This window comes from Xiphias gladius, chromosome 8 (genome assembly GCF_016859285.1).
Source record: "Xiphias gladius isolate SHS-SW01 ecotype Sanya breed wild chromosome 8, ASM1685928v1, whole genome shotgun sequence".
NCBI classification, from domain to species: domain Eukaryota; kingdom Metazoa; phylum Chordata; class Actinopteri; order Istiophoriformes; family Xiphiidae; genus Xiphias; species Xiphias gladius.
The window spans coordinates 24,640,166-24,664,625 of NC_053407.1; the positions used below are offsets into that span (position 1 = coordinate 24,640,166).

Here is a 24,460-nt window from a genome sequence, read left to right on the forward strand (position 1 = left end):
CTGTAGCTTCATGTTTGGCTGTGCAGACAAGTACGAGAGTGGGATCTATGTCCTCCTCTGTCTCTTGGCGAGAAAATCAAATGTGAATGTTTCCCAAATTTCCCAGCTTTTGCTGAAAGGTAAGTGTGGAGAAACTTCCTCAGCAGATGAATTTGAAATTAGCCTTCCTGTCTTCCAACTCGGCTGCATTTTTTTTCTACATTCCAACCGTTCGTGAACAACATTAGCAAAGCACATTTTGAGTGGAGGGGGACTTTGTGTAGTACGGTCAGTGTACGTTTCTTTCAGTCTTTCTTTCTCTTTCACTCTGCATCACGTACTTCGGAGTCCTCCTCACGCTTCCAGAAGCACACTGACACTCAAAATGGTGATTTTCCTGTTTGGTGTCCTATTTTTATGAATGAAGGCGGAGGTCAGTGAGCTTTTGCCATTTTCTGGTCTTAACCACCAGGGGGTAGAGCAACATGCAGAAAGAATAGTCTCCAATCTCTCTCTCTCTCTCTCTCTCTCTCTGTTCAGGGCTGTCTCTCACACAACATAAAAGCGACGTTCAGAGCTAAAAAACTTGCAATTCATGGCATGGAGAAGTCAGCGGGCAGCTGCCGCCCTCTGATCTGTGTGCGGTTAGGTGGATGAGCAGCAGATCATGGTCCGAACCCCCTTTATCATCGAGCCGAAGCAAAGCCTCGTTTAGGTGCTAGAGAGTGTTGTCCTCCTTTTTTTTTTTTTTTTTTTTCCCCCCCTTCCTTCCCTCTCTTCTTTCTCTTCTCCTCGGTGAAATCTGACACAACATCAGCGGCTTTTTTTTTTTTTTTTTCCTCTCTAGTTTGGATGGCAGATTGAGGCTAATTGACCTGCCTGTTTCGCAGTCATATACAGCACAGCACAGAGAAAAAGAAACACTTCGGCTCGTACCGCAGCGTCTCAGATGCCTTCAACTTTGAGCGAGAGGGACAACCCCTAAAACCCCGGTCGTACACGAGGGACAGACACACATACATCTCCGTTATCTTCCACTTTATGAAAAGGAGGCGTCTCGGTTAAAAAAAAAAAAAAAAGGTGAGCGGAGAACTGACGGGAACCATGGCAGCTACTTTATCGGCGGATGAAGAACAGGTAGGCCCTAAGATTCTTTCTGCTTACGCTCCTGCTTCTCCGCGCTACATCGCCCTAAACCTTCCCCTCTCGGCCCTACCTTGGAGGTATTTTTTTTTTTTTTTTTTTTTGGCCCTGTGCGTTGCGTGTGCGCGCCGCGGCGAGTGGCGAGGGCAGTGCGCAATGGTGGGTTTCGTTGCGAAACGATCCGGAGTGCGGAGCGGAAATAATGTATCGATCTCTGGCGCATTATTGCTCGCGTTGCATCACTGTCAGTTCCTCTCCGGCGGCTGAGCTGAAAGTGTTGCGAAACAGGCCGAGCTCGCCTGTCTTTTTTTTTTTTTTTTCACCAGCCTCCACGGATGTTAAAACGACTCGCAGCGTGTCCCAGAGTTTTTCGTTTTCGTGGGCACAGAGCGTGACGGCACGCCGGGGGAAGGCTTTTCGGGTAGAGCTGGAAACGCCGTCTGGTCGAACGTTTGGCTCATTCAGAAATGTGTGTAGGAACTGGGCTTACGGTGCCATGCTAGTAATGTGGGAACGGAGAAACTGGGTTAAACAGTAACATCTAAGCACCTTTTATAGTGCAGACATACTCACTCACAATTTGAACCAATACGAAGGATAGGAAATGCGTTTTCCCTTCATTTTTCTGTCGTATCAAGGCCTAAATGAATTTGACCCTACTTACTTTGTTGTGAAATATCTCTGTAAACCCAAAGAGCTGTAAACTCGGTTTTGACGTGCTTTTCTTTCCATGTGTATATAAAGACTACGCTTTAAACACCGATTGAGACCAAAATGAAATTCATTCTCTGCAGATTTTATATTGCTTCAAAAATAGCCAAGTCATCACAACACCGAGCTCCATATGTTTTAGATTTTATTGCTGCATGTTCTAGGCTGAGAGTAGTATGTTACACTTTGTATTCTCAGGTCCCAAAGATTGGATCATTTGCTCTCGAAGTGAATAAGGTCTTATGGCAATTATGGCAATGAAAAAAACAAATTTGAGCAAGGTAAATCTGAATTGCTGAACTCATCTATTAAGTTTACTCTAAATATACTAGTTCACAGTTTAGCATTATCAGAGGTGAAAAGATAAATCCACGTTGATCAACAGAAAAGCAATTGACATGTTTTTGACCAAGTATTATTGTAAGTATTTTTTGTTTGTTTGTTTTTCCAAGCAAACACGCCATAGAACCAGAATCTCAAATTTGAGTTTTGTTCCTGTTCTTTGTCTTACGTGATAGTAAATTGAATATCCTGAAGCTTTGGAGAGCTGGTCAGACAAAACTAAACTGAACTAACTAAAGGCTTAAGAGAAATTACAATGAACATTTTTTTCACTATTTCCTGACATTTTACGGACCAAATTGAGAAAATGATCACAGATGAATTGATTAAGAACTGTCCTTTGCACCCCTTATTATTTGGTATACATAGCTAAAAGCAATGCAGTCGAATACAACACCATCTGTAACAAAAAGTCAATAAATTGTATCTTTATGAAGGTCAAAGTTTCCAGTTTGTTGAAACCATGTTGATTAAACTTCAGTGTTCATTTTGAAGGCTGTAGTTTCCAGTGCTGTTGAATTGTACTGACAGGTGTTTCCACTATTTTGTCCACATATATATCAATGAGTGGTAGGTCATTAACTTGAATCAACAGTTCTCAAACAGTTTCAACCTAAACTGAACATTATAACCGTTAGGATGTATTGCAGGGCTGATGTATTAGACCACATTAGTTTTTGGCAAGGTGTTACTAAAAACTGGCAACTTGGTGTGAATTATAGCTTTTATCTTGGTTTGTAGTTCAAATATAACCAATTAAACCAACAGTGGCATTAACAGTACCCCACCATAAGAAATCCAACATTAGCAGAGCAAACAAGCTGTAGTTAGTGTCTTTTGCATGTTGTTCATTTCAGTCTGAATGGAGAATAGTTACTGTGGGGGGAATAATAATCAGGTTGCACAAGCTACATTTTGAATTAATGTATGATTTTTTTTTTTTTTTTTTTTTTTCTTTCAAGTCTTCTTCTTCTGTGGTGCTGGTCATGCTCGTGTCTTCTCTTGCTGCTGAGTCCACATCATCTGGTCAGCAGAAAGCCTTATCTGGCTACTCCATTTCCTGTGTGAGCCCGGGCCCCTGCTAGGGCACCGGACGCCTTCATTACATCCAAAGCCTTGTGGGGGGTGTTTGGATGGATTGTGTGTGGAGTTTTATGTGTGCGCGTGTGTGTCTGTGGCAGGGTGGCTCTCTTGGGAGTGTACACGGGTGTAGTGGAACTTCATTCTAAAGGCAGCTGTTAAAAGCATTTCCACTGGACTTGAGGTGGGGGAGTTTTCTGAGTTACTGTGTGTGTGTGTGTGTGTGTGTGTGTGTGTGTGTGTGTGTGTGTGTGTGTGTGTGTGTCATGTGCTCTACAGAAAATGTGTATGTTTGTGTGTGTGTGTTGTGTCTACTCCCAGGAAGCAGTGGAGTGAGAGAAAGTGGGGAATAGGGAGAGAGTGACGTTATTGACTTCCTGTTTTGGTATTGACTCGTGCCAAATGGGACTCACTGAAGTGAAGCGAATTTGCTTGGCAACAGCAGTCCTACATTTGTAAATAGATTAGCATGGCATCTGTAATCAAATAGGTTTTGGAAAGACAATGTAAAGGACAGCCATGTATCCTCCTAAATATAATATTAATAATACCAATTAAGAAAGGTACAATCATGACGCTGCACCCTTCAACCTCCACTATTTTCCGTAACCCTTCAATAGAATTTCTTCCAGCTGAGACATATAATACAGTCACCATCTACAGTATGACTCCTTCTGGCTGGAATGTTAATACAATAGACTGTATGTCAATACTGAGACGTCAATGACCGATTAATGTAACAAAGGATTATGATTATCGTAAAACAAAACAAAAAAAATAATTCCAATTTAGGTATCCCAGTAAGTCAGCGTGCACAATACTGTCACCCTGGCATTGACGTATCTAAATATAAATGCAGCCGTTAATAAAAGCGATCTGTGTTTGACGAGTCAACATGTATACTATGAGGAAGGTCTGAAGATTTGTATTAGCGGTGGATAATATGGATATAATCATCTATCACAGTATATGTTCTTTTTAAAATTGTAATAAACAAAATTTTGTTGAAATTCGCTTTAGAAAGTGTTTATAGACAGTTTTTTTCTAATCCAGTGATCTCAGTGTATGACAGCAATTAGTCGAATGAGTGATAAACTTAACTGGCAACCATGTTAATTGATCACTTGTTTAATCTAAGTAATTCTTTTAAGCAAACATACCAAAAAATTCACAGGTTCCAGCATCTCAAACAAGAATAATTTCTGGTTTTGCTGGTTATCTTTGGGGTTTTGAACCATTGGTCAGACAAAACAAGCAATTGGCAGACTTCACATTGGGCACAAGGAAAATGTGATAGACATTTTTCATTATTTTCACATTTTATCGACAAAACATTTAATCAGGAAGATCATTTGCAAATTAATTGATACAGAAAGTTATCATTAGTTGCAGTACTAAAATCAAGATATTTCATCACATTTTGCAGAAGTCCTGTAATTACAAAACTGCCATAAAGTAGTCCTGCACATTGATTTAAAGTATTGCCTGCAATGGCTTAAGACAACCAGAGATATTAAAGTGATAGCTACCTCAATATTTTTTTTTCAATTTGAGAATATAGCAAATCTTTAATAGCTGACAAGTCATTGCATAGATTGTGATATCGCCCACCCATAAATTGAACATTATGTATGATAACGACTGTATCTGTCTTTCAGAATCTGTTTGTTGCAAGGATCCGTTGTACCAATACTGTGGGTAGCTGTAGGCAGAAAAAGCCTCAATAGAACATAGTGGGACGGAGCACAGCGTCAAGGTTGTGGGTGGCAAAATTTCTAAAAATGTACATTGGTGATAAATACTGAGAAACAGAAAATAGAGGTGTACAGAATAATGAGTGTAGAAAGTAGAAATACCGGAAGGTAGAGTATTATGTACCTTTTTTATTCTGAATGTTTTCTGATGTTTTATAGACCAAAAAATTAATCGATAATCATTGCAGCCCAAGTCCATGGTATATACATGACTTTCAGTTAACAGTTCCACTGCATGCAATGTGTCATATTGCATTGTTGTGAAAATTAGAGTTGTGCAACACTACATCTGTCAGTGCTAACACAAAATTATTGTGAATCACTTGGTTTAAGAACTGACCACAACTTCATCCACTAGCTCCCAGCAAAGCAGTTTCCTACCACAGTGAACCTAATCAGTCAGTTATTGACTGTCATCGTCAACTCCAGCAATAAACAACCCCAACCATCGTGACAGCAAACAAGATTATGTAATGTCAGCTGTGTATTGGATGGGCAGAAACCACTTGCTTGAAATGTCTCACACAGAATTTCAGAACTGAAAACTGACGAAATAAGGACAGCTGAACCAGTGAAGATGGAAAAAGTAAAGACTTTTAATCTGATACAGACTAATTCTGTACTTGCACGGACATCTCAGTCTATTTAGATTAATGTCAGGCAGTTTAAGCCAGAATTAAGTGTTTTTAAATGAATAATCGAGAACTTTGAGGAAAAAAAATCTCCTGCTGCATCAGAAGTGGAGCAAGTCAAGCAAATATTTATGCATCCTCCAGGAACTAAATAAGTCACTCCTCCACAGTGAGTCTTCCACTGCAGTCCGGTGTGCTATCATGAAAACAAACCGGTTCATCCTCGAATTCCTCTCTGGCGGATATGGCCCCTAGTGCAGAAAAACCAAACAAGACTGGCTTCTCCAGGAACAGAGGGTCACTGCCTGGAGTTGGCATGCTCCCCTTAAAAGGCTAAGAGAGAGAGAGAGCAGCTGTCAGACCACCGAAATCTTGGAAACCCGAGCGTACCTGACAGCAATCTGACAGGAAGTTGTCTTTGGCCAACAGCGAAGGATTAACGCTTCAAAGTGCAACAACAAAGAGCAGACGGCCCCCACATTAGATGGAACTTGTGGAGACAGTACCACAGCATACTTTTAAGTCAGATGTTTTTCTTGTAGCGAAGTGAAGTCTGAAAATATTTTTATAACCTGGAATTACTCATAGACATACAATGGTTGTGATACCTACTTTATAGATTCACAGGGTAAAGTTTTACAATGCTCAAAGATCTGTACTCTCCACAAAAACTCTTATCTTCTCTCCTACATGCCTTTTTTAGCATTTGATTAAATACTTTTCTGCAGTAATCTGAGATTTTATACATTTTTTTTATATCACCAGTTAGTTTTACTTCAGTTTTCTCTGTAATATTGAAGTGAGCCCACACAGTAGACTCACACTTATTTATTTTTTTTCCTCTTTCTTCTTCTTTTGTCTTTTTCTGTTCTTCCTGTTTAGTACGTTGGTAGAACTTGATTTTGCAGAAAACTTCACCTACCAGTGTCGTCGAAATCTGGCTGATGCCTTAAGTCGTCATCTTCCTTGTGAATTCCACTAGAGAAATGCCGATTTACACACCCACTATATCCCCTAGATATTGAAAAAAAAAGAACAATAGTAATTACACCCTATGAAAAATTTGAATGCAAAACATGAAACACATTTTTCATTGAGCATCTTCTGATGTCGAATAAAACTGAAATTTTTGTTCAAGTATCCTGGACTGACATTTTCATCCCCTTTCCATAGATTGTGCGGTAGTTATTTGGTCCCTTTTGGAGGCTTTCACTATGATGCCATGGTCTTCTTCAAAGGACAAAGATGGCTAATCTGTCATCATGTGACCCAAGTGTTGAGTATCTGTCATTTGACAAACGGCTGTTGTATATGGGGTATCATAACCGATGTCCCCTTTTTAAAAGATGGTCTCTGGCAAGAGATGTGACTGGCCTCCTTGATCTTTCTCTGGCCATCTATGCGCCTCCTGGTCGTTAACCCTTTCCCAACCTTCCCGGTTTTGGTCTGGTCTGGTACAGACAAGTGATGCCACATTAGTTCCACAATCAGGTCATGTGGTGACACATGTGCGAGCTATATTTGCTGAAGAAGGCCGTAGGAGATGCAGTTGAAAGCACAAATTAAGCTACAGAATAGGCTCTTTGATCTTTAGGATTTTATTTTTTTTCTTAACTCATACTGCTCCAAAAAATCACAAAGGAACTTCCTTGCTTACCTACTGTTAGTTTAGGTATAGTGGTCTGAAAAGAAACACCTGCAGACACAGTAAAGTGTTGGTAGTTTGTAATTGGAGCTATTCTATCATAGTAATGGACCCTGTTTTCACAGCAACATAGGGCATTGTAAGACCGTAAACTGAGACTGTTTTATGCCGGTATCGGGGAATCTGCTCAAAGTCTTAGACATCCGTTCTCTAATGCACTGAAAAGAATTCAGAATAACAGCCCTCCACATTTTCCCCCATGAGAATCGGATATGAAGCAACCTCAGCCCTGTCAGGTGCAATCATCCCTCATCCCTTGCATGTTAAGGCAACTGAACAGAGCAGAAGCTGCAGGCCCTCCGGTCTGTGAAAGCACTGGCTTTCCTGAGGAGAGACAGTGGCATCCTGTCTTTAGGCTCAGCGCTCGTCAGTGATCGTTTTGTATTCCTAAAGAGCCGCGAACTCCCAGAACTTGACTTCCTGTCTCCCATGCATGCCCCACCGCTGCTGTGCCTGACCAGAGAAGCGGAACCCTGTGTTTAAAGTGTGAGCTTTCAGTGCCTCCTCTGTCGCCTTTTGACGATTCAGTGGGTGCTGACTCGCAAACTCTGCGGGTGCTGAGGGCGATGGGGGTGTATGGGCCTAAAGGCAATGTATAATAAGACCAGAGGGGAGGACAGGAAGCTCCTGAAAGATTGCTGGCTATATGCATAAGTTTTTTGCAAGATGGCTGGAAGGCCTTTATGGTGAACGCATTTTCCATATTACAAATGGAGTGTATGATATGTGTGTTTTTGATTTAAAAAGTGTATTTTAAAAAAAAAAACATACATTTTGTAAGCTCTCCAGCTTTTTTTCAAAGTAAGTGTCATTACTTTAAAGTGGCTATAGTAAATATTTCTATATTAACAATGGATCACATTACTACTAGACTTGTGTAAAAGGTGTCACCCACAGGGATCAAAGCAAGGAGTATTATCACCTGATTCAGCACTTCCCCTCAACTCTGTGTTTCTTTGCAACGTCTTGCAGTTCATTGTTTTGTTTTTGGGGCCCACAATTTTTGGTTCAGTTTAATTGCTCTCAGCACCCTTTTTTTGGGCAGCTGTTTTCTCTAGCTCTAAAAACACCCTCTACGCTACAGAGAGACACTCCAAATAAATGATAACGTATTATCACCATTAATCCATCATAATAACAGTCCTCGTTTTTAGCTCTTTTCCACTCCGCTTTGCTCTTCTGGGGCTGTCTCCTGTGGTTGCAGCCAGATTTCACAAGAAACTAATTAGGATCTTCATCCCGAAACATCCACATATGTAAGCTTTACCATGACAGAGTTTGATGGCCGATTAATCATATTCTTCCTTTTGAAGAGGAACAGACAGTTGGGTTTGGATAACAAATCAAACGTAAAATCTTTTCTAATTTCATTGCCATCAGCGACATCCTTTTGCCAAACATCCTTTTTATTGCCAATGAAGAACTACTTCATTTGTTGGTATCTCAGCACGCGACAAGTACACATGGCTGGCTTTATTGCCGACTACTATTAAAAGTCTAAGTGTGTTACCCTGTCATTATTGCAGCTTCAAGTCATAAACACCAGTTCAGCAGGATTCCATCTTCTCCCCCTCTCATGCTCTTGCACTAACTTTGTAAAAACTATGTCAACATTGATGGTTAGGCTGGAAGTTTTCTTTTACTGAAAAAAAATTCACTTACATGCTGCCGCTTACATGCGTCACTCTCCAGTTTTACCAGTTTTTTTTTTTTTTTTTAAGCTCGACCGTAACACCGTACATTTTCTTTGTCCCTTCACAGCATCCACAAACTGCTTGGTTGGCTTCCTTGGTTGGCTGCACAAATTAGAGTTCACGCATTTTAATTTGTACCTCCCCGTCTATGTACATTCTGCATACACGCTCACACGACTCCCATTGTCCTCCAGACTATACAACAGCACATGAAATGCTGCCGTAGAGGTCATACCAGGCCATCAAATTGTGTCGAATATTCTGAAAAGTGTGCAGATGACACATTTCTCTGAGGATGTTTCAAGTTTAAAGCCCAGTTTCGCTTCCTTCCTGTTTGACCCTTCGATTTATGGGAGTTTGTGACCACATCTGGGTCTGTTTCAGGCTACCAGGCAGTTTCTGGAGGAAATCAACAAGTGGACCAGTCAGCATGGAGTGTCACCGCTGTCCAGGGAATTGGCCGTCAAGTTCCTCATGGCTCGCAAGTTTGATGTCCTCCGAGCCATCGAGCTCTTCCACAGCTACAGGGTAAGGAGAGACAGAAAGAATCATTTAGATTAAAACAATTTTGCAGCTGCTTATGGATACACAACACCAAAGGACTTCAAAGTGACGTAGCAACCTCTGGCATCCATATTGCAAGGCCAAACCTTTTGAGGAGCCGAGAAATTGTCTTAAACACATTTCAGTAAATATAGGGAGACTGTTTTGCTGCTTTGGAGTTTGCTACTAACTAGCTAACCAGGTGGTCATTTGACAGTATTGTCATTTTGTAAACATGTAGGAACTGCAAATGAGTTCTCAAAAAATGTGCAAAGTTTTACTTTACCTGTGAGAAACTCAATTTTGGTACCATTATCAAAACACTTTACAATACCTAAATTTGGAAATGTATGCATATTTTACCATTTTTTTTCCATATCATACCCTTTTGTCAAAAAATAACTTATATACATAAACACAATGCAGTCTAAAGTTAGAAAAGTTTCCTCATTTAGATAGTAAACAAGCTAAGAAAACAAGCCTATACATTTGATTTCAACTTTTAATACTGGACACTTCTCAATTCTCTACTTTACTTCACATTTTGGTTGGACTCTGTAGCACTGTGGTGAGATACCCTGTCATTTTAAAGTTATGAATGTTACATAGCCACAAGCAGAGAGACATTAGCCCGTGTCATCACTCTTCACTGTGCAAACAGGTGTTTTTCTCAAAGACCAGTACCTCTTTCTCTTCCTTAGTTTGGCTCAAGGTCACGAGCGGGTGAAGGGACACCTCGGTGACAGTGATACTCATGGCATACAGCCCAGCACCTGTCAAGGGGGACTCTATCAAAGCTAACAAAAACCCCAGAGCTCCTTGTTTCAACATTGGCAGCTTGTCAGATAGCTATAACAGAGCAAGAAAAGGCAAATGGCACTAGGTGAAGAAACAGTTTTAGATGAGCTGACTCATCTCAAGCTATTACTCCGGTTGTTTTGCTGAAAACATAGTTTCCAGTTTTCAGTAATCTAAATTTAGAAACGCAAGTACCTCGTCAGTTTAAACACTTTTCTATGTCAACATTATCGAAATAATCTACACCCACATTGGAACTATCTTTCTTTTGTACTCAGCTTTTCTTGCTTATTATACAGTATATTAGCAATTATTTCCACGGAAGAAATTGTACAATTTTAGCCTGTTGTTTGGACAATTATGACGCAGCTACAAAGTCCTTAGCAAATTGCCTCTGCGGTTTATTGCATGTGCGGTTATTTCAGATGGACAGAAATAACTGATGACATATTACAAAGGACAAAGAATAAAATCAGGACAACATATAATGTAGCAGCCTACATTTCAGTGCTGTTGTTGTTATATCTGCTGCATTTGGTGCATTTGAAACCTATCCGCACCAAATGCAAAAGCCTTAAAATGCAAAGGATAGCAGTCAGACAACACAGAGCTGTAGGCTGATCCTGAGGTAGAATGGTAGAAGTAACGTGGAGCATCTTCACCAGACCCACAGCGCAGTTACATAAGGGCTTATTCATTGAACAAATTTCTTCAGAAGCACTAGCCAGGCAAGAGATCGCCTAAACAGATGCATCAGAGACCTGGAGCCAAACACACACACACACACTGAATTAAACACTGGAGGGACATCTCAAAAAGCAGGCTTATTCAGCTTTACAGAAGTCTTGAAGCTTATCTGCTTTCATCAGAATAATTCTTTGGGTGGTATGGCTGAGCTTATAAGGTTAGCATAAATGAGGAACAAAACATTTTCACAGGGAAAGGCATGATGGGCCTGCATGCAGGACAATATTAATCACAATGATAGATTAGGACACTTTCAAAATGTGCGTGATATGTCAATTAAAATAGTTTAAAAGGGATTTCCCTGTACATGAGGCTGTTTATCTTTTTGGGACCATTTGAAGCGTTAAAGCTGCATAACAGCTATATATCTATAATGAGCATGGCTGATGTTCCCCTTTTTGTTTCCTGTTTGTTTGCTATGCTCCCAAGCACAGCCTTGGGAATAACCATAGAACCAAGAGGCCACCTCACTGTGTGCCACAGCTGAGAACAAGATGAGTGGCGTTTCAGGAGTCACCGAGAGCATAACATAATAGAATGTAGTGGAGAAAGATGTCTGTTCACTTATATCACTGAAATAGCAGTTGGTGATCTTGCTGATATTATTACCACCCAACCGGAAAGTGATGATCAAGATGAAACCTACAAGGCAGGGCCGGTGGATCAGACTGCAGGTCTCATTTACTTTATAATCTGAAAATAACATCTCGATAATAACATAATCAAGACTGTCTCCTCCAAGCCACGTACTAACCTCCAGGGAGTTCAGGATAAAGTCTCATTTTTGTCCCTAAATAGTCTATACTGCTGTAAATTTCATTCTGGCCAAATTTGAACATACAAAATGGGATTTATCTGCTCAGATCTGCACCGATTTATCCACTGCAGCAAACGGAAAGTTCCCAGACGTCTCGCACAGACTCTAATGACCTGAATAGCTTCAAGACGTGGCAGGATTTTACCACCTACCTTTTAGTATAGTCGTTTCAATCACCAAGGTGGGTTCTTATTTCAGCAATGAATGGTTGGCCTGCATGAACGCAACTCATTTATGAAAGGCTTGAATGTGACTTTGAGAAGGATTAGACTCCCCCGCCACGCCACAGTTCATTTAACTCAGTTTAATGCTGCGTCAGCGCTAGGACAGAGGCTGGGGACAAGTAATTTGTCAGAACAAACTGAGGGGGAAAGTTTCCAGTGCAATGCTTGTTTGGTCGGGGGGGAAGTACACACAGGCCGAGCTGGCGCTTAAACAGAGGTGGTTGATGGTGTAAGACTTGGCATAAAACATCTTTTATTTTATTATCTACTGTGACTGCCCCGTGATTAGTTTCAGTTAAGGTTTGCTGTCTATCTGTTAGTCTTCACACCTCAGTAAACAATTAAGCATCACAAATAAAACGTTTCTAAAATTTATTTGTATGTAATTATTTAAACTTATTCCTAAAATATCACGTTTTATTACCACTCAGTACTCCTTACTTCAGCAAAGCTTTACTGGTTGTATTCCAAAAGGCTGTTTCATAGTAACTGAGAACCATGTTTAGTGCCAAGAACATGGTCTAAGAACATGTAAACAACGAATAAAAGATCTTCAAACATACTTAACATCAAATGCACGGATGTTTTTTATTAACCGAAGTCGTCTTTTTGATTGATTTTGGTTATTGATTCACATCTTCTACATAGACGGTATTTAAAGGAAATATAATCAGTACTTGTATGTGAATGGAGTTGCTCATGGTGAAAGAGAATCACCCGACTGCAGTTTTAATCTATTAATGTTACATCAGTTCCATTGTATTATATAACGTTGTATTCATTTATGTTTTATATTCTTGCTCATGCACAGTCCACGCTGGACTTTTTTATAAAATGAAATGCATTGTCATGACCTCCTGGAAAATGTGATACAGTTTTCCCTCGATGGACTTGTTCTGCAAACAGTAAATATGACAGTTTGACATTTCACAATACATTCTGGCTTCTCTTGGTCCGGTGATCGTGGTTAATCTTGTCGAAGATTTGTCTTTGTTACGCTGTCATTAATCATTCTCTAGAAATGAAAGCTCAGTGTCAGTGGTACACATCTTACAGTAAGGCATGAGGCCTATCTGCAGATCACTGATATTACATTACTTGGAATATGGCTGCGCTTCAGCATAGTATATCTGATATGTTTTTTAATCTGTACGTTATTCTTTATTCTTTCATATTTGTGTCTCACTGCCAATAATATGTGATGGGTTAAAAAGAATCTTAAAATAACAATGAATAAAGGAACTGCAGTAACTGTGAAATTAACCAATAGAGGCAGTTTCCATCAACATATCAAGTGGAAAAGCCTCAGTGAAAACCAAATGCTGCATTAAAATCAGTGTAAAATAAATAAAGGGGAAATTATTATGAGTTCCAAGTCTGGTCTTCAACATAGGTAAGGCTGACCCTACTTCATCAACGGGCACTCCAGTCCAAATAGTTCCGCATTATTAAAAAAAAAAAACAGTAAATAAAACTAAATGGAAATGACACCTTCTAAGCTTGGCCTCAGAGTAAGTTCAAGAAACTCCCACCCACCCTCCTTGGGGGAGGAAAAAGAGAATGGAAACCATGCAGAGAGGGATCCTCCTGGCAGGAAAGTCAGGCATGTGATTCACTATTGTTCACAGAGAAGAATTCACCTCAAAGTGCTGGCTTATTATAGTAACACCAGAGCGTCACTTCACCTGCTGTGATCTGTTTTCTTCAGGAAACGCGTCTTAAAGAAGGAATCGTCAGACTTCAGCCTCAGGAAGAGCCTCTGCGCTCAGAGCTGCTCAGTGGAAAGTTTACTGTGTTGGTAAGAGTGTCCTTAAATTCTCCTCTACATCTAGCACCCCTGAAATCGCCCACTGGCATCCAGTCTTTTGTCATATAACATTACGTATAAGCCAGTGATATTCTATAATAATATTCTGTAATTGTTGTGATGATACTACTACCATGCTCTTGCTTTCCTCTTTTCTGATATAGTTGAACATGCTTCAGTTCTGTATCGAATACAGTTACCCAGGCTGTGACGGAGCTAGCAAAAAAGTTCCCTGTTCAACATGTTAAGATTGTTGGATTGTCTTGTTTGGATGTTTTTCCTCTTCCACAGGGGTTTCCGTTCAGAAATGTAGGTTCTTTTGGACTTGTCGAGAAAGTAGCTTGGCTTGATGAACAATCAATCAGTAACTTACACTTTAAAGGAGCCCAGCTTGCTAATGTAATGAGCTCACTTTTCATTCGCAGGAAAGTTTTTACGGTGTAGATCTGAAAGCAAACTCTGAATTAAGGGGCCCTTTGGGGGCGCAAGTTATTGACTGACTGATCTTCAAGCAAAGCGAAGTTCTTGTGCCAGATAAATTTAGCCTTTTGTCAGCCAAATCACAACCATAAAAGACACCCCACCCCCCTCCAGAAAACACACACTCCCACTCTCCTGCGTTTCCCTTCTTCCTTCCCCATTGACGTGCCACAGTGGCATTGCTGCTACACATCCTCTTGTCTGACGTCTGAGTTCTCCAGCCTCAGCAGTGGGCTTCATATCCTGTCTGGGGTATTTTTAGCCCCCATGCCCGAGAACACAGGCTTATTCGCTCACAAAGTACGGTTCCGGAGTATCTTTGGTCAGCGGCTTCATTCAAGTGAACAGCCGATAGTTCTTATGACACCAGCAGCCTTCATACTGATCAGGTTTGACATGAAAAATATGCCTCCGTGTCCCTCTCAGGGAGAAAGAAAGAGAGCTGTAAGACCTGCAGCATCATTACTGACAAGAATTATTCCTCCTGCTGAATTGTTGACAGCCCCTTTTGGCAGCGTGCCCGTAACCAGCATATGAATTTAAGTGCCCCCCTGTGGTCATTGTTCATCCTTCATTTCCACATGGCCTCCATTTGGCTGCCTTGTTGTCACACTAAAACCCAGCCCCAGTAATCTCCTTCAAGTGGCTAAAAGTACCACATGATTTTTTTTTGTGGAAAACACATCTTGGCCAATCCACTTGTAAAACTTAATACAGACGTCATATTTTATAAGAAAAAGGAAACAAAACAACATTTGCAGAATAAAAGGACAAATCAGAGCTTACTGTTTCTACTGTGTATGTGTAACCTAGAGTTTAGGTTGGATAGTGGAGAATTAACCCAGTAATAATAAACATTCCAATTTTCAGTACAAGAAATGAAGGAGTTGACAGTGAAATGATGATTTATCTTTTCCCACATGCTGACAGCTGATGTAATCTGTATGGTGTATTTTTCAGAGTGTCCGGGACCCTTCAGGGGCCTCCATTGCCTTGTACACGGCTAAACTTCATCACCCCAACAAGACAGGCAACCACGTGGTGCTTCAGGCCCTCTTCTACCTCCTGGATCGGGCTGTGGAAAGGTGAGGACTGTGGTTTGAGGTTGACGGCCTGAATATAATCCATCTTTAATCAGCGTTTAAAGCCAACACAGACAGTATTCACCCATACATATGTTTTCCTTCCTACACTGAACATTACATAATTACTTGTTGTACATAATATAACTCATATGACTCATTCTACTGTACTGTTTTATGCAGCCTATAAATATTTTTCAGTTGTAAATATCACAGGAAATCCCTCTCTATATAATTCATTAGTTAACTGATCATGCTATATATTCTGCATCTGTACACGCTGTTCATTCCGCACTATCGTTCACTGAATTTGTATATTGGTTTCTGACATGTCCTGTATTTAAATCTGGTAGAGTATTTTACTTTAACTATAAACTTTACCAAATACATCACCCATTCATTTGCATGTACATTATTTTTCCCTGAGGGAATCCTATTGATAAATACCAAATTTGACTATTAAAAGACAGCTTGTCTTCCATGTCAGCTATACTGTTTTTGAAGTTGTAAAAATGCTGTATATCCACTGTGCAGGAAAAAAAAACAAAACAAACTTGCACTTGCCTGCATATGTAGGTGGTTACATGACCTTTTAATATATATTGTAAACATAAACACACAAGTTTCTGTTTTTTCCGCAGCTTTGAGACCCAGAGGAATGGCTTGGTGTTCATCTACGACATGGCAGGTTCCAACTACACAAACTTTGAGCTGGACCTGAGCAAGAAGATCCTCAACTTGCTCAAGGTTAGGATGTACAGTAAATGCCAAACAAAGGCAAATGTCCGAGAAAATGAAATGCATGTTCCTGAGAACTACACAATGTAATATTAGCAGAACTAGATGTAAACTTACTTACTGTAAACACAAAATGATCCACTCCCTTGCAGGATAAGGTTAATACGTAGCTGCTGAGTTATGTCCTTCATCCTGGGAAGGAGCGGGTTGGTGTCTTCAAGGGATTTTGTCCCCATTCAAAGGGCATAACGAATGGCTTACCGAATGAGATTGACAAGCATAAGAGTTATTTAATCTGTAAACCATGGCTGTGTAATGCTGACAGTAGTGCTCCTTGGGGCAGTTACCTGTATGTCTGCCACCATCTAAGTGATTCAGGCTTGAAGGATCTAGTAGTAGGTCATCTGAAGTCAATAACACAGACACTTATGTGCAGCAGCAGTGGTATGTACTTTGTGCCCACATATTGATCTAAAGATTGACCGCAGTAGTTGATATGTCCTCAGGAGAATTTATTTTATATTCAGAAATGGAGAAGGTATATTTATGTATGTTTGGATTGTCTCCAAGATAGGCTTGTCCTCAAGGAATAATTCACTGACAAAGGGTGAGCTTCTGTGGGTTAGTGTCCAAACACTGTTTTGATGATGGACTACCTTTTCTACTGTATTCCAAACACAATGAAACTGGCATATGAAGGCCTGAATCTTGACTTTAAAAAGAAGAATAAAATAAATCCAGCTGAATTTTGGATAGACAGTAAAATGTGCCGTCTCTCTCTCCACCAGGGGGCGTTCCCTGCCAGGCTGAAGAAGGTGTTGATTGTCGGGGCCCCCGTTTGGTTTCGAGTGCCCTACAATCTGCTCAGCCTGCTCCTCAAGGAGAAACTTCGGGAGAGGGTAAATGAAGGAGCGCTTTGCTCATTCTCTAATACTTTGATTTCACACGTCAGCTCTTCCGCTCCATGTTCATGATGATGCTTTTAAAAAAGAAAAAAAAAAAGCTTAGTTTTTCTAGAATGGCAAATGATAAGTGAGCAGGAAATTCAGTGGGAGTCTGTGATTGTTACAAGATATCATTGATTAGGGGGTTCTCTCTAACCACTAATCCACCCTGCTGCCTCATACATCCTGGGGATGTTAGTGCTTGAATCACTGGAATCGATCACCCTACCACATAACTGTCTCTGAAGAATTTCATTAGTATAGATTTCAATGTCACCTGATGGTCCACTGTAAGTTTTGTTTGAGGATTATATATGAAATCGTGAATAAGAAATGAACAATTAATACTTACTTTTTTGAAATGAAAATATAAAAAAAAATTCAACCCTCATCCAAAAAGGATACTAGAGTTGGCTACATGTTTTACCATGCAAGCTTATACACATCTAAATTAACAGTTCTGGGTCTTGTCACTCCCTGTCTCATGCAACTCCAGGTTCAGATGGTAAAAATGACCGAGCTGCGCCAACACCTCCCCAGAGATTGTCTCCCCCAGCACCTCGGTGGCCTGCTGCCTCTGGACGCGTACAGCTGGAACCAGCAGCTACTGGCAGGCCAGAACGGCAGAGTAGACCCCGTGGACGAGCTGGTGGGCATCCCTTTGGAGGATACCTCCATTCACACACCCGGACCGGAGTCCATGCGCCCGCAGGAGCTGCTGACACATCTCGGCAGGCTTCAGCGCTCAGGCATCCATCAGGAGTACGAGGAGCTCCGCAAAGAACCACCGCCGGGAACCTTCCACTGTGCACAGTGAGTTTACTGCCGCACACACAGGCGGAAGACATAAGGTTAACATTTGGAGCTCTGCATTTGCATTACAGAGATTGGATAATTGCTCAGAAAAAAGAATAATTATACATTATGCATACTTGTTACTTTTCATAAAAAGCAGTTGATTAGTTTACTTCATTCCCAAGGAAACAGAATCATTAGTTATTTACACTTTTATCCAGGGAGAATGTCTCAGACTGACAGAATTACACCCTCAAACTATTGTCCTGGCTTGGGCTACTTGTGTTCATCGGGTGCATTCAATGGTAAATGGACGGTAAAAGCGCTTTACTATTTTTACAAGTATATTAATTGATATTGTTGATCTAAACCCACACTGCTAGCAGAAGCAGATAAATTGACAATTATCTATTGTTTTTTACATGATTTTTTTTTTTTTAAATAAGATGTAACCCACAGCGCGTATACATTTTCTAAATTGTATTTTGGAGTTTTCCAAATAGCATTTTTTTGTATTTCTAATATACATTGCCCTCATATGTCTCATATACTGTACCTGTCTCTGTCACAAGCTATATCACTTCAAAATGTATTAATCCCAGCACTTGTGGTTACTATCTTCAAAGTAACTTATCTTCAATTTAGCTATCTAAACGAAAATAACATGTACTGTTCTTGGGAAATCAGGTTTACAATTTGTAGACTGACATTTTTTGGCAAACGTGCCAGTAGTCATTTTTTTTGTGTGTCAATTGTCTACAGAGCAGCCTACAATCAGGAGAGGAATCGCTACGGAGACGTGCTGTGCCTTGATCAAACAAGAGTTCGTTTGAAGCCCAGAAGGAACGAGGTTGGTGTTAACAGGTGGAATTCATAGCAAAAAATACTAGTTGCTGCCAGGAAATGTGCCAGGCTTCAAAATTTGGACAGGCCGCCACACTGCACTAATAGCCAGCTTGTAAAGCAGAATACTAGCAGTCTCAGAAAAGGTGTAACCAAAGTACTTTGATTCTGTTGAATTTACTCCTCAAAAATAATTTAATGCTCCAGCAGCCCCAACTGAGCCACAGTACAGTCTCATTTAGATCATAGCACAATTGACATCTTTAATGAAATGACATGATACACTTCAGTTTTTGCAAGGGTTCCTTCCGTCTTTGGGATAAAACTTTGTCGTTCTTACAGAGATCAGACTACATCAATGCAAGCTTTATGGATGGCTACAAACAGAAGCATGCATACATTGGTACTCAAGGTATGACAACACTCACACATTCTTGTTCTCTGGATAACTCAAAAATATTAAGAGATTATACTGTATTCTGGGCAAAGAAAAACAAAAACAAAACAAGTTTGCTCCTTTTTACGTTCACTTTTGGTATTGTGTTAAATGATGCTTACATTGCACTCAAATGTGATACATTGGAAGTTTTACAGGATACTCAAATATTCATTTGTGTTTATATGCTGTGTGTGTCATCACTAAAGAGATTCAACATAGTTATTTTTGCCAAGAAAATCTGAATTTTGCAAATAGAACCTTAGATGTAATTTGTTATTTTGCTGTTATTTATTATTTTGTAAAATTTTTGTTGAGAGCACAATGTTGAAATAGGTACACCCTGCTGCATCTAATAGTTAATGAAATTTTATCGTCAGCATTTAGCATAGTTTTTTAACAGAGCTTGAACAGGTGCGTCTTTAAATTAGATGGCAAAATGAAATAGTACGGGCGTATCCCTCAGGCTTCTATTCCATGCGATTAAACGGATGTGGATCTCCCCATTACACTGATCACTGAGTGAAATTTTTTATAAAGAAGAATGAAGCAATAAGACAATTTTAAGTGATTTTAATTTGCTTTGAATCTCCTGCTGCACTGTGTAGGACCACTGGAAAAGACCTACGGTGATTTCTGGAGAATGGTCTGGGAACAAAACGTACTTGTTATTGTCATGACAACCAGGTAATACAAGCTCTTTTTTTTTTTTAAAGGGTAATAATAATTCGTACTTTAATGTTGAGTCATAAAAGGTTATTTGATCAAGTACATCCTGTGTCTGTGCTGCAGGACAGACGAGGGCAGTCGGAGGAAATGTGGACAGTATTGGCCACTGGAGGAAGGGGGACAAGAGGTCTACGGCCACATGGCAGTGGTGAACCAAAGGGTGGACCACCACACCCACTACAACCACACAACCCTCGAACTGCACAACACTGAGGTGAAAGCCGTGAACCGCTGCATGAATACAGATCAGGACTGGAAAGTGTATAACGGCGAGGTTGTTCATTTATCAACTACTCAGTTCGTCAACAGACAACTTGGGGGAAATTAATTACATCCTAGGCACACATAACAGCATAGTAGGGTTGAAAATATTTTTCAGTGCTAGTTCTGGTCAATAAATTGCTGTAGTGAGATCACTCTCCCTCTTAATCTGGGTCAGATGGAAGCAGGGTAAGCGGCGTGGCCCAGACATCCTTCTCCCACCCTGACTCTGCTAGAGCTGTTTCTTGGCCGAGCGTAGTCACTGCTCCGGGCCAAGTCATTAAAGCCACAAATTGATATTTTCACACGTCTGTCTGTGTACAGATGAAACAAATGAGAGAGGGAGAAAGCGTGTTTCCTAAAACGTCAGACTGTTGCGATTGAGCCATATTTAAAGAGCAGAATGCATTTTCAACGCACAACAAGCATATAACTGTCAAAATATTGTTTTTTATCCATTCAGACCTGTGAACAGAGACAAGTGAGTCATTTCCAGTACCTCAGCTGGCCCGACTATGGCGTTCCCACCTCAGCTGTGACTCTCATTGACTTCCTGGGAGCTGTGAAGAGACAACAGAGGAAAATGGTGAAGGCCTTGGGACTTCAGTGGACAGGCCACCCACTGGGACCCCCGATGGTGGTCCACTGCAGTGCAGGGATCGGGAGAACAGGTGAGACCCTGAGATTGAATGTCTCCGAAAGGCTTGATGTATGGTTATTGGCATTCACCATTATGTCTTCATCAGGTTTTCAGACAGAAGATTTATTTTGTCAAATGCACGTGCACTCAGTTGCCAGTTTTGTAGATGCACCTAGCTAAAACTAATGTCGTCTACAAAAGTTATACAAAAGTCCTGCAGTAACTCCCATCTTTGGGAAGGTTATTTTATGCTGGTGGTTCTATTATTTTAGGCTAAATAACAGAAACACCTCTCTGTATGCAGTTCAACTACATCCTCTAAAATGACCATAAAGCTGAATAAACACCTCTCTAAAACAGGTTCAATGAAAACTGAACTTTATAACCTTATAACCTGATTTTATTTTAGCACTGTTGTATTAAACTGCGTTAGTTTTAGCTAGGTATGCCTAAAACTCTGGTAAGAAAGTGTTTTTCAAGGACTGAAAAATGTTAGACTCCCAGTTATGACATTATATTATGAGCTTCAAGGGTCAGGTAATCTGGATAAGACAAAGTGGATGAAATCCACCAAATTGCTCAACTTGCCTAATTTTTCCTCAAGATAGTAATAACGATTGTGCTCCATTGTCAATAATCCCTTTTTAAAATGTGTCACTGCAAAAAAAAAAAATTTTTTAATTAAAAAAAACTGTGGTTGGCAGGTACCTTCTGTGCCCTGGACATCTGTCTGTCCCAGCTACAGGACGTAGGCTCACTTAATGTGTGCCAGACGGTGCGTCGCATGAGAACACAGAGAGCCTTCAGCATTCAAACCCCGGACCAGTACTACTTCTGCTACAATGCCATTCTGGAGCACGCCCAAAGACAGGGCCTGCTCCCATCCAATCAGTGAGCTTCAGCCCTGACTTCCCAAACCAATCCACGAGCCCTGACATTTCTGCAGTCAATCTGTTAACCCCGAGCCGTGTTGTGTGACCAATTAGCGAATCCAGGAAAGTAATTTCCTCACACAAGCTGTCATTTGAAACTAGGCCATTCTTCACTGGCAGACCAAGACAAGGCAGTGACGATAAAAGGCTTGAGTTTTGACATTATGATGTTTCAATGTGATAACATTCTGGCTGCCAACAATGTGACGTTTTGTTTTTGCTGAACATATCTCGGAACACACGTGGCAGAGTGAACACACCGCTCTAGTTTTGTGATCTGTGATCAGGGTTGTTGGGTGAAAGGATCGAGGTAATGTTCATTAACCTTTTTGTTTATTTATTTGCCACTTTAAACCAACGGTATAGGGACCTTTTTAAAGGAGTAATTCACCCCGAAATAAAAAGTCAATCATTATCCCCTTATCTCATATCAGTTAAAACTCCAGTGAAGTTTTTTTTTTTTTTTTAAGACCGCAGAACAATGATTTTGACTTGTAATTGCATTCAGTCACATTCTCCTTCAAGTCTGAAGTTAACTAACAACTGCTGTAGAAAAGTCCCAAGTTCTTGTAGGCAAAATAATTCAACATTGACATAAGTAATTCATGTACACGAACAATGTTTTTGTCAGACACATGAGATAAGCACTAAGCTAAATGTAATAATTTTGAAACGGCTAAAATGGGACTACAGTGGGTAACGTTATGCTTTTTATGAACAAATTGTATTTATTGGAGTTTTAAGTGACAAGCGAGATCTAAGTTGTTGACACAATTTTAATTCTGGGGTGAAATGATCCTTTAACCAAGCACACCATTTTTATTCCAAATAGGGAGCTTAATCGCCACTCTCGAGCAACAATAATAGGGTCGTTTTCGCACTTCCTGTGTCCAGTAAATATTGCGGTCGCCACAGTGGATTTTTAGCACACGGTTACGTAGATGGTACGAGCTAGTTCTGCATCGTCTCAGGAGTGTCACATTGAACACAGGGAAGTGAAAGTGCCCCATTTGTTGGTTTAAAAAAAACAAAACAAAAAAAATGTAATCGAAAGGTCTTTTGCCAAGAAGTTGTTGTATTTCTTTGACGTTACACGATGCATTCTCCTCTGCCGCAGTAAATATCGCTGAATGGCAGTAAGGAGGGGTAAAGCACATCCGAAATGATCAGGCTGTAAACTCCCAAACGGCTGTTACATCCCGTCTGTCATCACTCAACTGCTGTCCACGTGAATTCCTCCTTAGTTTGTTTTTGTTTGTTTTTTGTTTTTCTAATGCATCCACTGAAACCCAGATACCTTCCATCTCACCTGAGTATTGAGATTTCCTGACTTGCAGTACAGACAGTGACCAGTGTCTATGGCCGCCTTTCGCTCACTAGCACTGCCATCATGCTTTGGTGATTGTGGGAATGTATTGCTAAACCATACCCACACATGCACACACATACACACTCATTTAGAGCAGTCCATGCTGCAGTGACTAAGCCATTGAAGCGTACACCTGTGTAAGTCATCAGTTAAGACCTCATGAGTAGTGCAATACTTTTTTTTTTTTAACGCAAATCATGTCTTAGCACTTTTATATAACTATTCCCGATGTGCTCTGAGATTACTCATTACAGCGATAGGATGGGATGACGAATAAAAGTTCAAAGTAATTCTGTAGTTCTACACGTGATTCTGGGATAACTTGATTTGTTATTTTTAAATTTAGCCATCCTCAAATACAAAACATTTATTGACATTTTGGACTCACTGTAAACGTCTGCATAGAGCTTTATTGGGAAAAATCAAGAGGATTTTACAGGGAAACCAGAAATTAATGATAGAATAGCTGAATAAGCATGCACAAATCTGTGCCTACACCCTATAAAGTCCTTCTTGGGCACTTGAGAGTCAGAAACTTTGTCTTGAGTATATTTACATTATTATTGTGTTTTAAGTTCTACAGACTGTGGTTGTAATCAGTGCTTTCATCTGGTCCCAGTGTCTTGCCATTATTATAGAGTACATGTACAAATACTGAGTGTCTGTGTGTCATATGTTGCATTATGTTGTTGCGGGGTGAAAAAAAAAATGTGCTCTTTACTACAGAATTCATATTGAATTTGCTTGTAGTGAAGCATTTTTTTTAAGTCTGCCACCTTCATGCTTTCTGATTTTAGAATTATTTTTCTTTTCAATGACGGACACAAAATGTGCCCTATTTTATTTTTCTATTGTATTCAACGACTGTTTTCATACAATTACCCAGGATTATACAGTTATCAACATTAATTTTATATTTGTTCTGTTATAACCTATTACTTTATCATTCGTATGACTATTGAATCAAGCTATACTGTAATAAATACAAACCGTTTCAACGTGTACGTTTGTTAAGGCTGTGTGTTTTTTGTCATACTAAGCAGATGCAGCGGAACTGCCCTGCAGTCCTACTGGGAGTGTACTGTTTCTCATTTTCCAATCAAGAGGTTGTTTCTGGTATTTTCGTTTTACCAATCTAGTAGGAAAACGTTGTGAGTTCAGCATTAAACTTCATTCCTTTACTCTCCGAGAGATGTCTCTAGCGGTGGAAAGCGACGCCAATGTTAACTCTTGGT

At 40.2% G+C, this 24,460-nt stretch overlaps 1 protein-coding gene and 1 long non-coding RNA gene across 3 annotated transcripts; one reads left to right on the top strand and one right to left on the bottom strand.

Moving 5' to 3' along the window:
• On the top strand, window positions 1–24,241 carry ptpn9a (protein tyrosine phosphatase non-receptor type 9a). Of its 2 annotated transcripts, none has more exons than XM_040133088.1 (14): window positions 1–119; window positions 827–1,116; window positions 9,425–9,568; window positions 13,878–13,967; window positions 15,417–15,541; window positions 16,180–16,285; window positions 17,065–17,175; window positions 17,717–18,033; window positions 18,778–18,865; window positions 19,201–19,270; window positions 19,903–19,981; window positions 20,087–20,237; window positions 20,748–20,955; window positions 21,629–24,241. In XM_040133088.1, the coding sequence occupies exons 2-14, from the start codon at window positions 1,084–1,086 to the stop codon at window positions 21,817–21,819; spliced, it is 1,713 nt and encodes a 570-aa protein (XP_039989022.1). In that variant the 5' UTR covers window positions 1–119; window positions 827–1,083; the 3' UTR covers window positions 21,820–24,241. The 2 variants fall into 2 exon arrangements, with proteins under 2 accessions (XP_039989022.1, XP_039989020.1); XM_040133086.1 differs by lacking the exon at window positions 1–119 and adding an exon at window positions 581–694.
• On the bottom strand, window positions 4,391–12,266 carry LOC120793221. Its single transcript, XR_005707960.1, has 4 exons — window positions 12,098–12,266; window positions 9,009–9,561; window positions 6,564–6,655; window positions 4,391–5,974 (listed from the first exon to the last, which is right to left on the bottom strand). It is a non-coding gene; the product is annotated as an uncharacterized LOC120793221 (long non-coding RNA).
• Window positions 24,242–24,460: the final 219 nt, after the last annotated feature.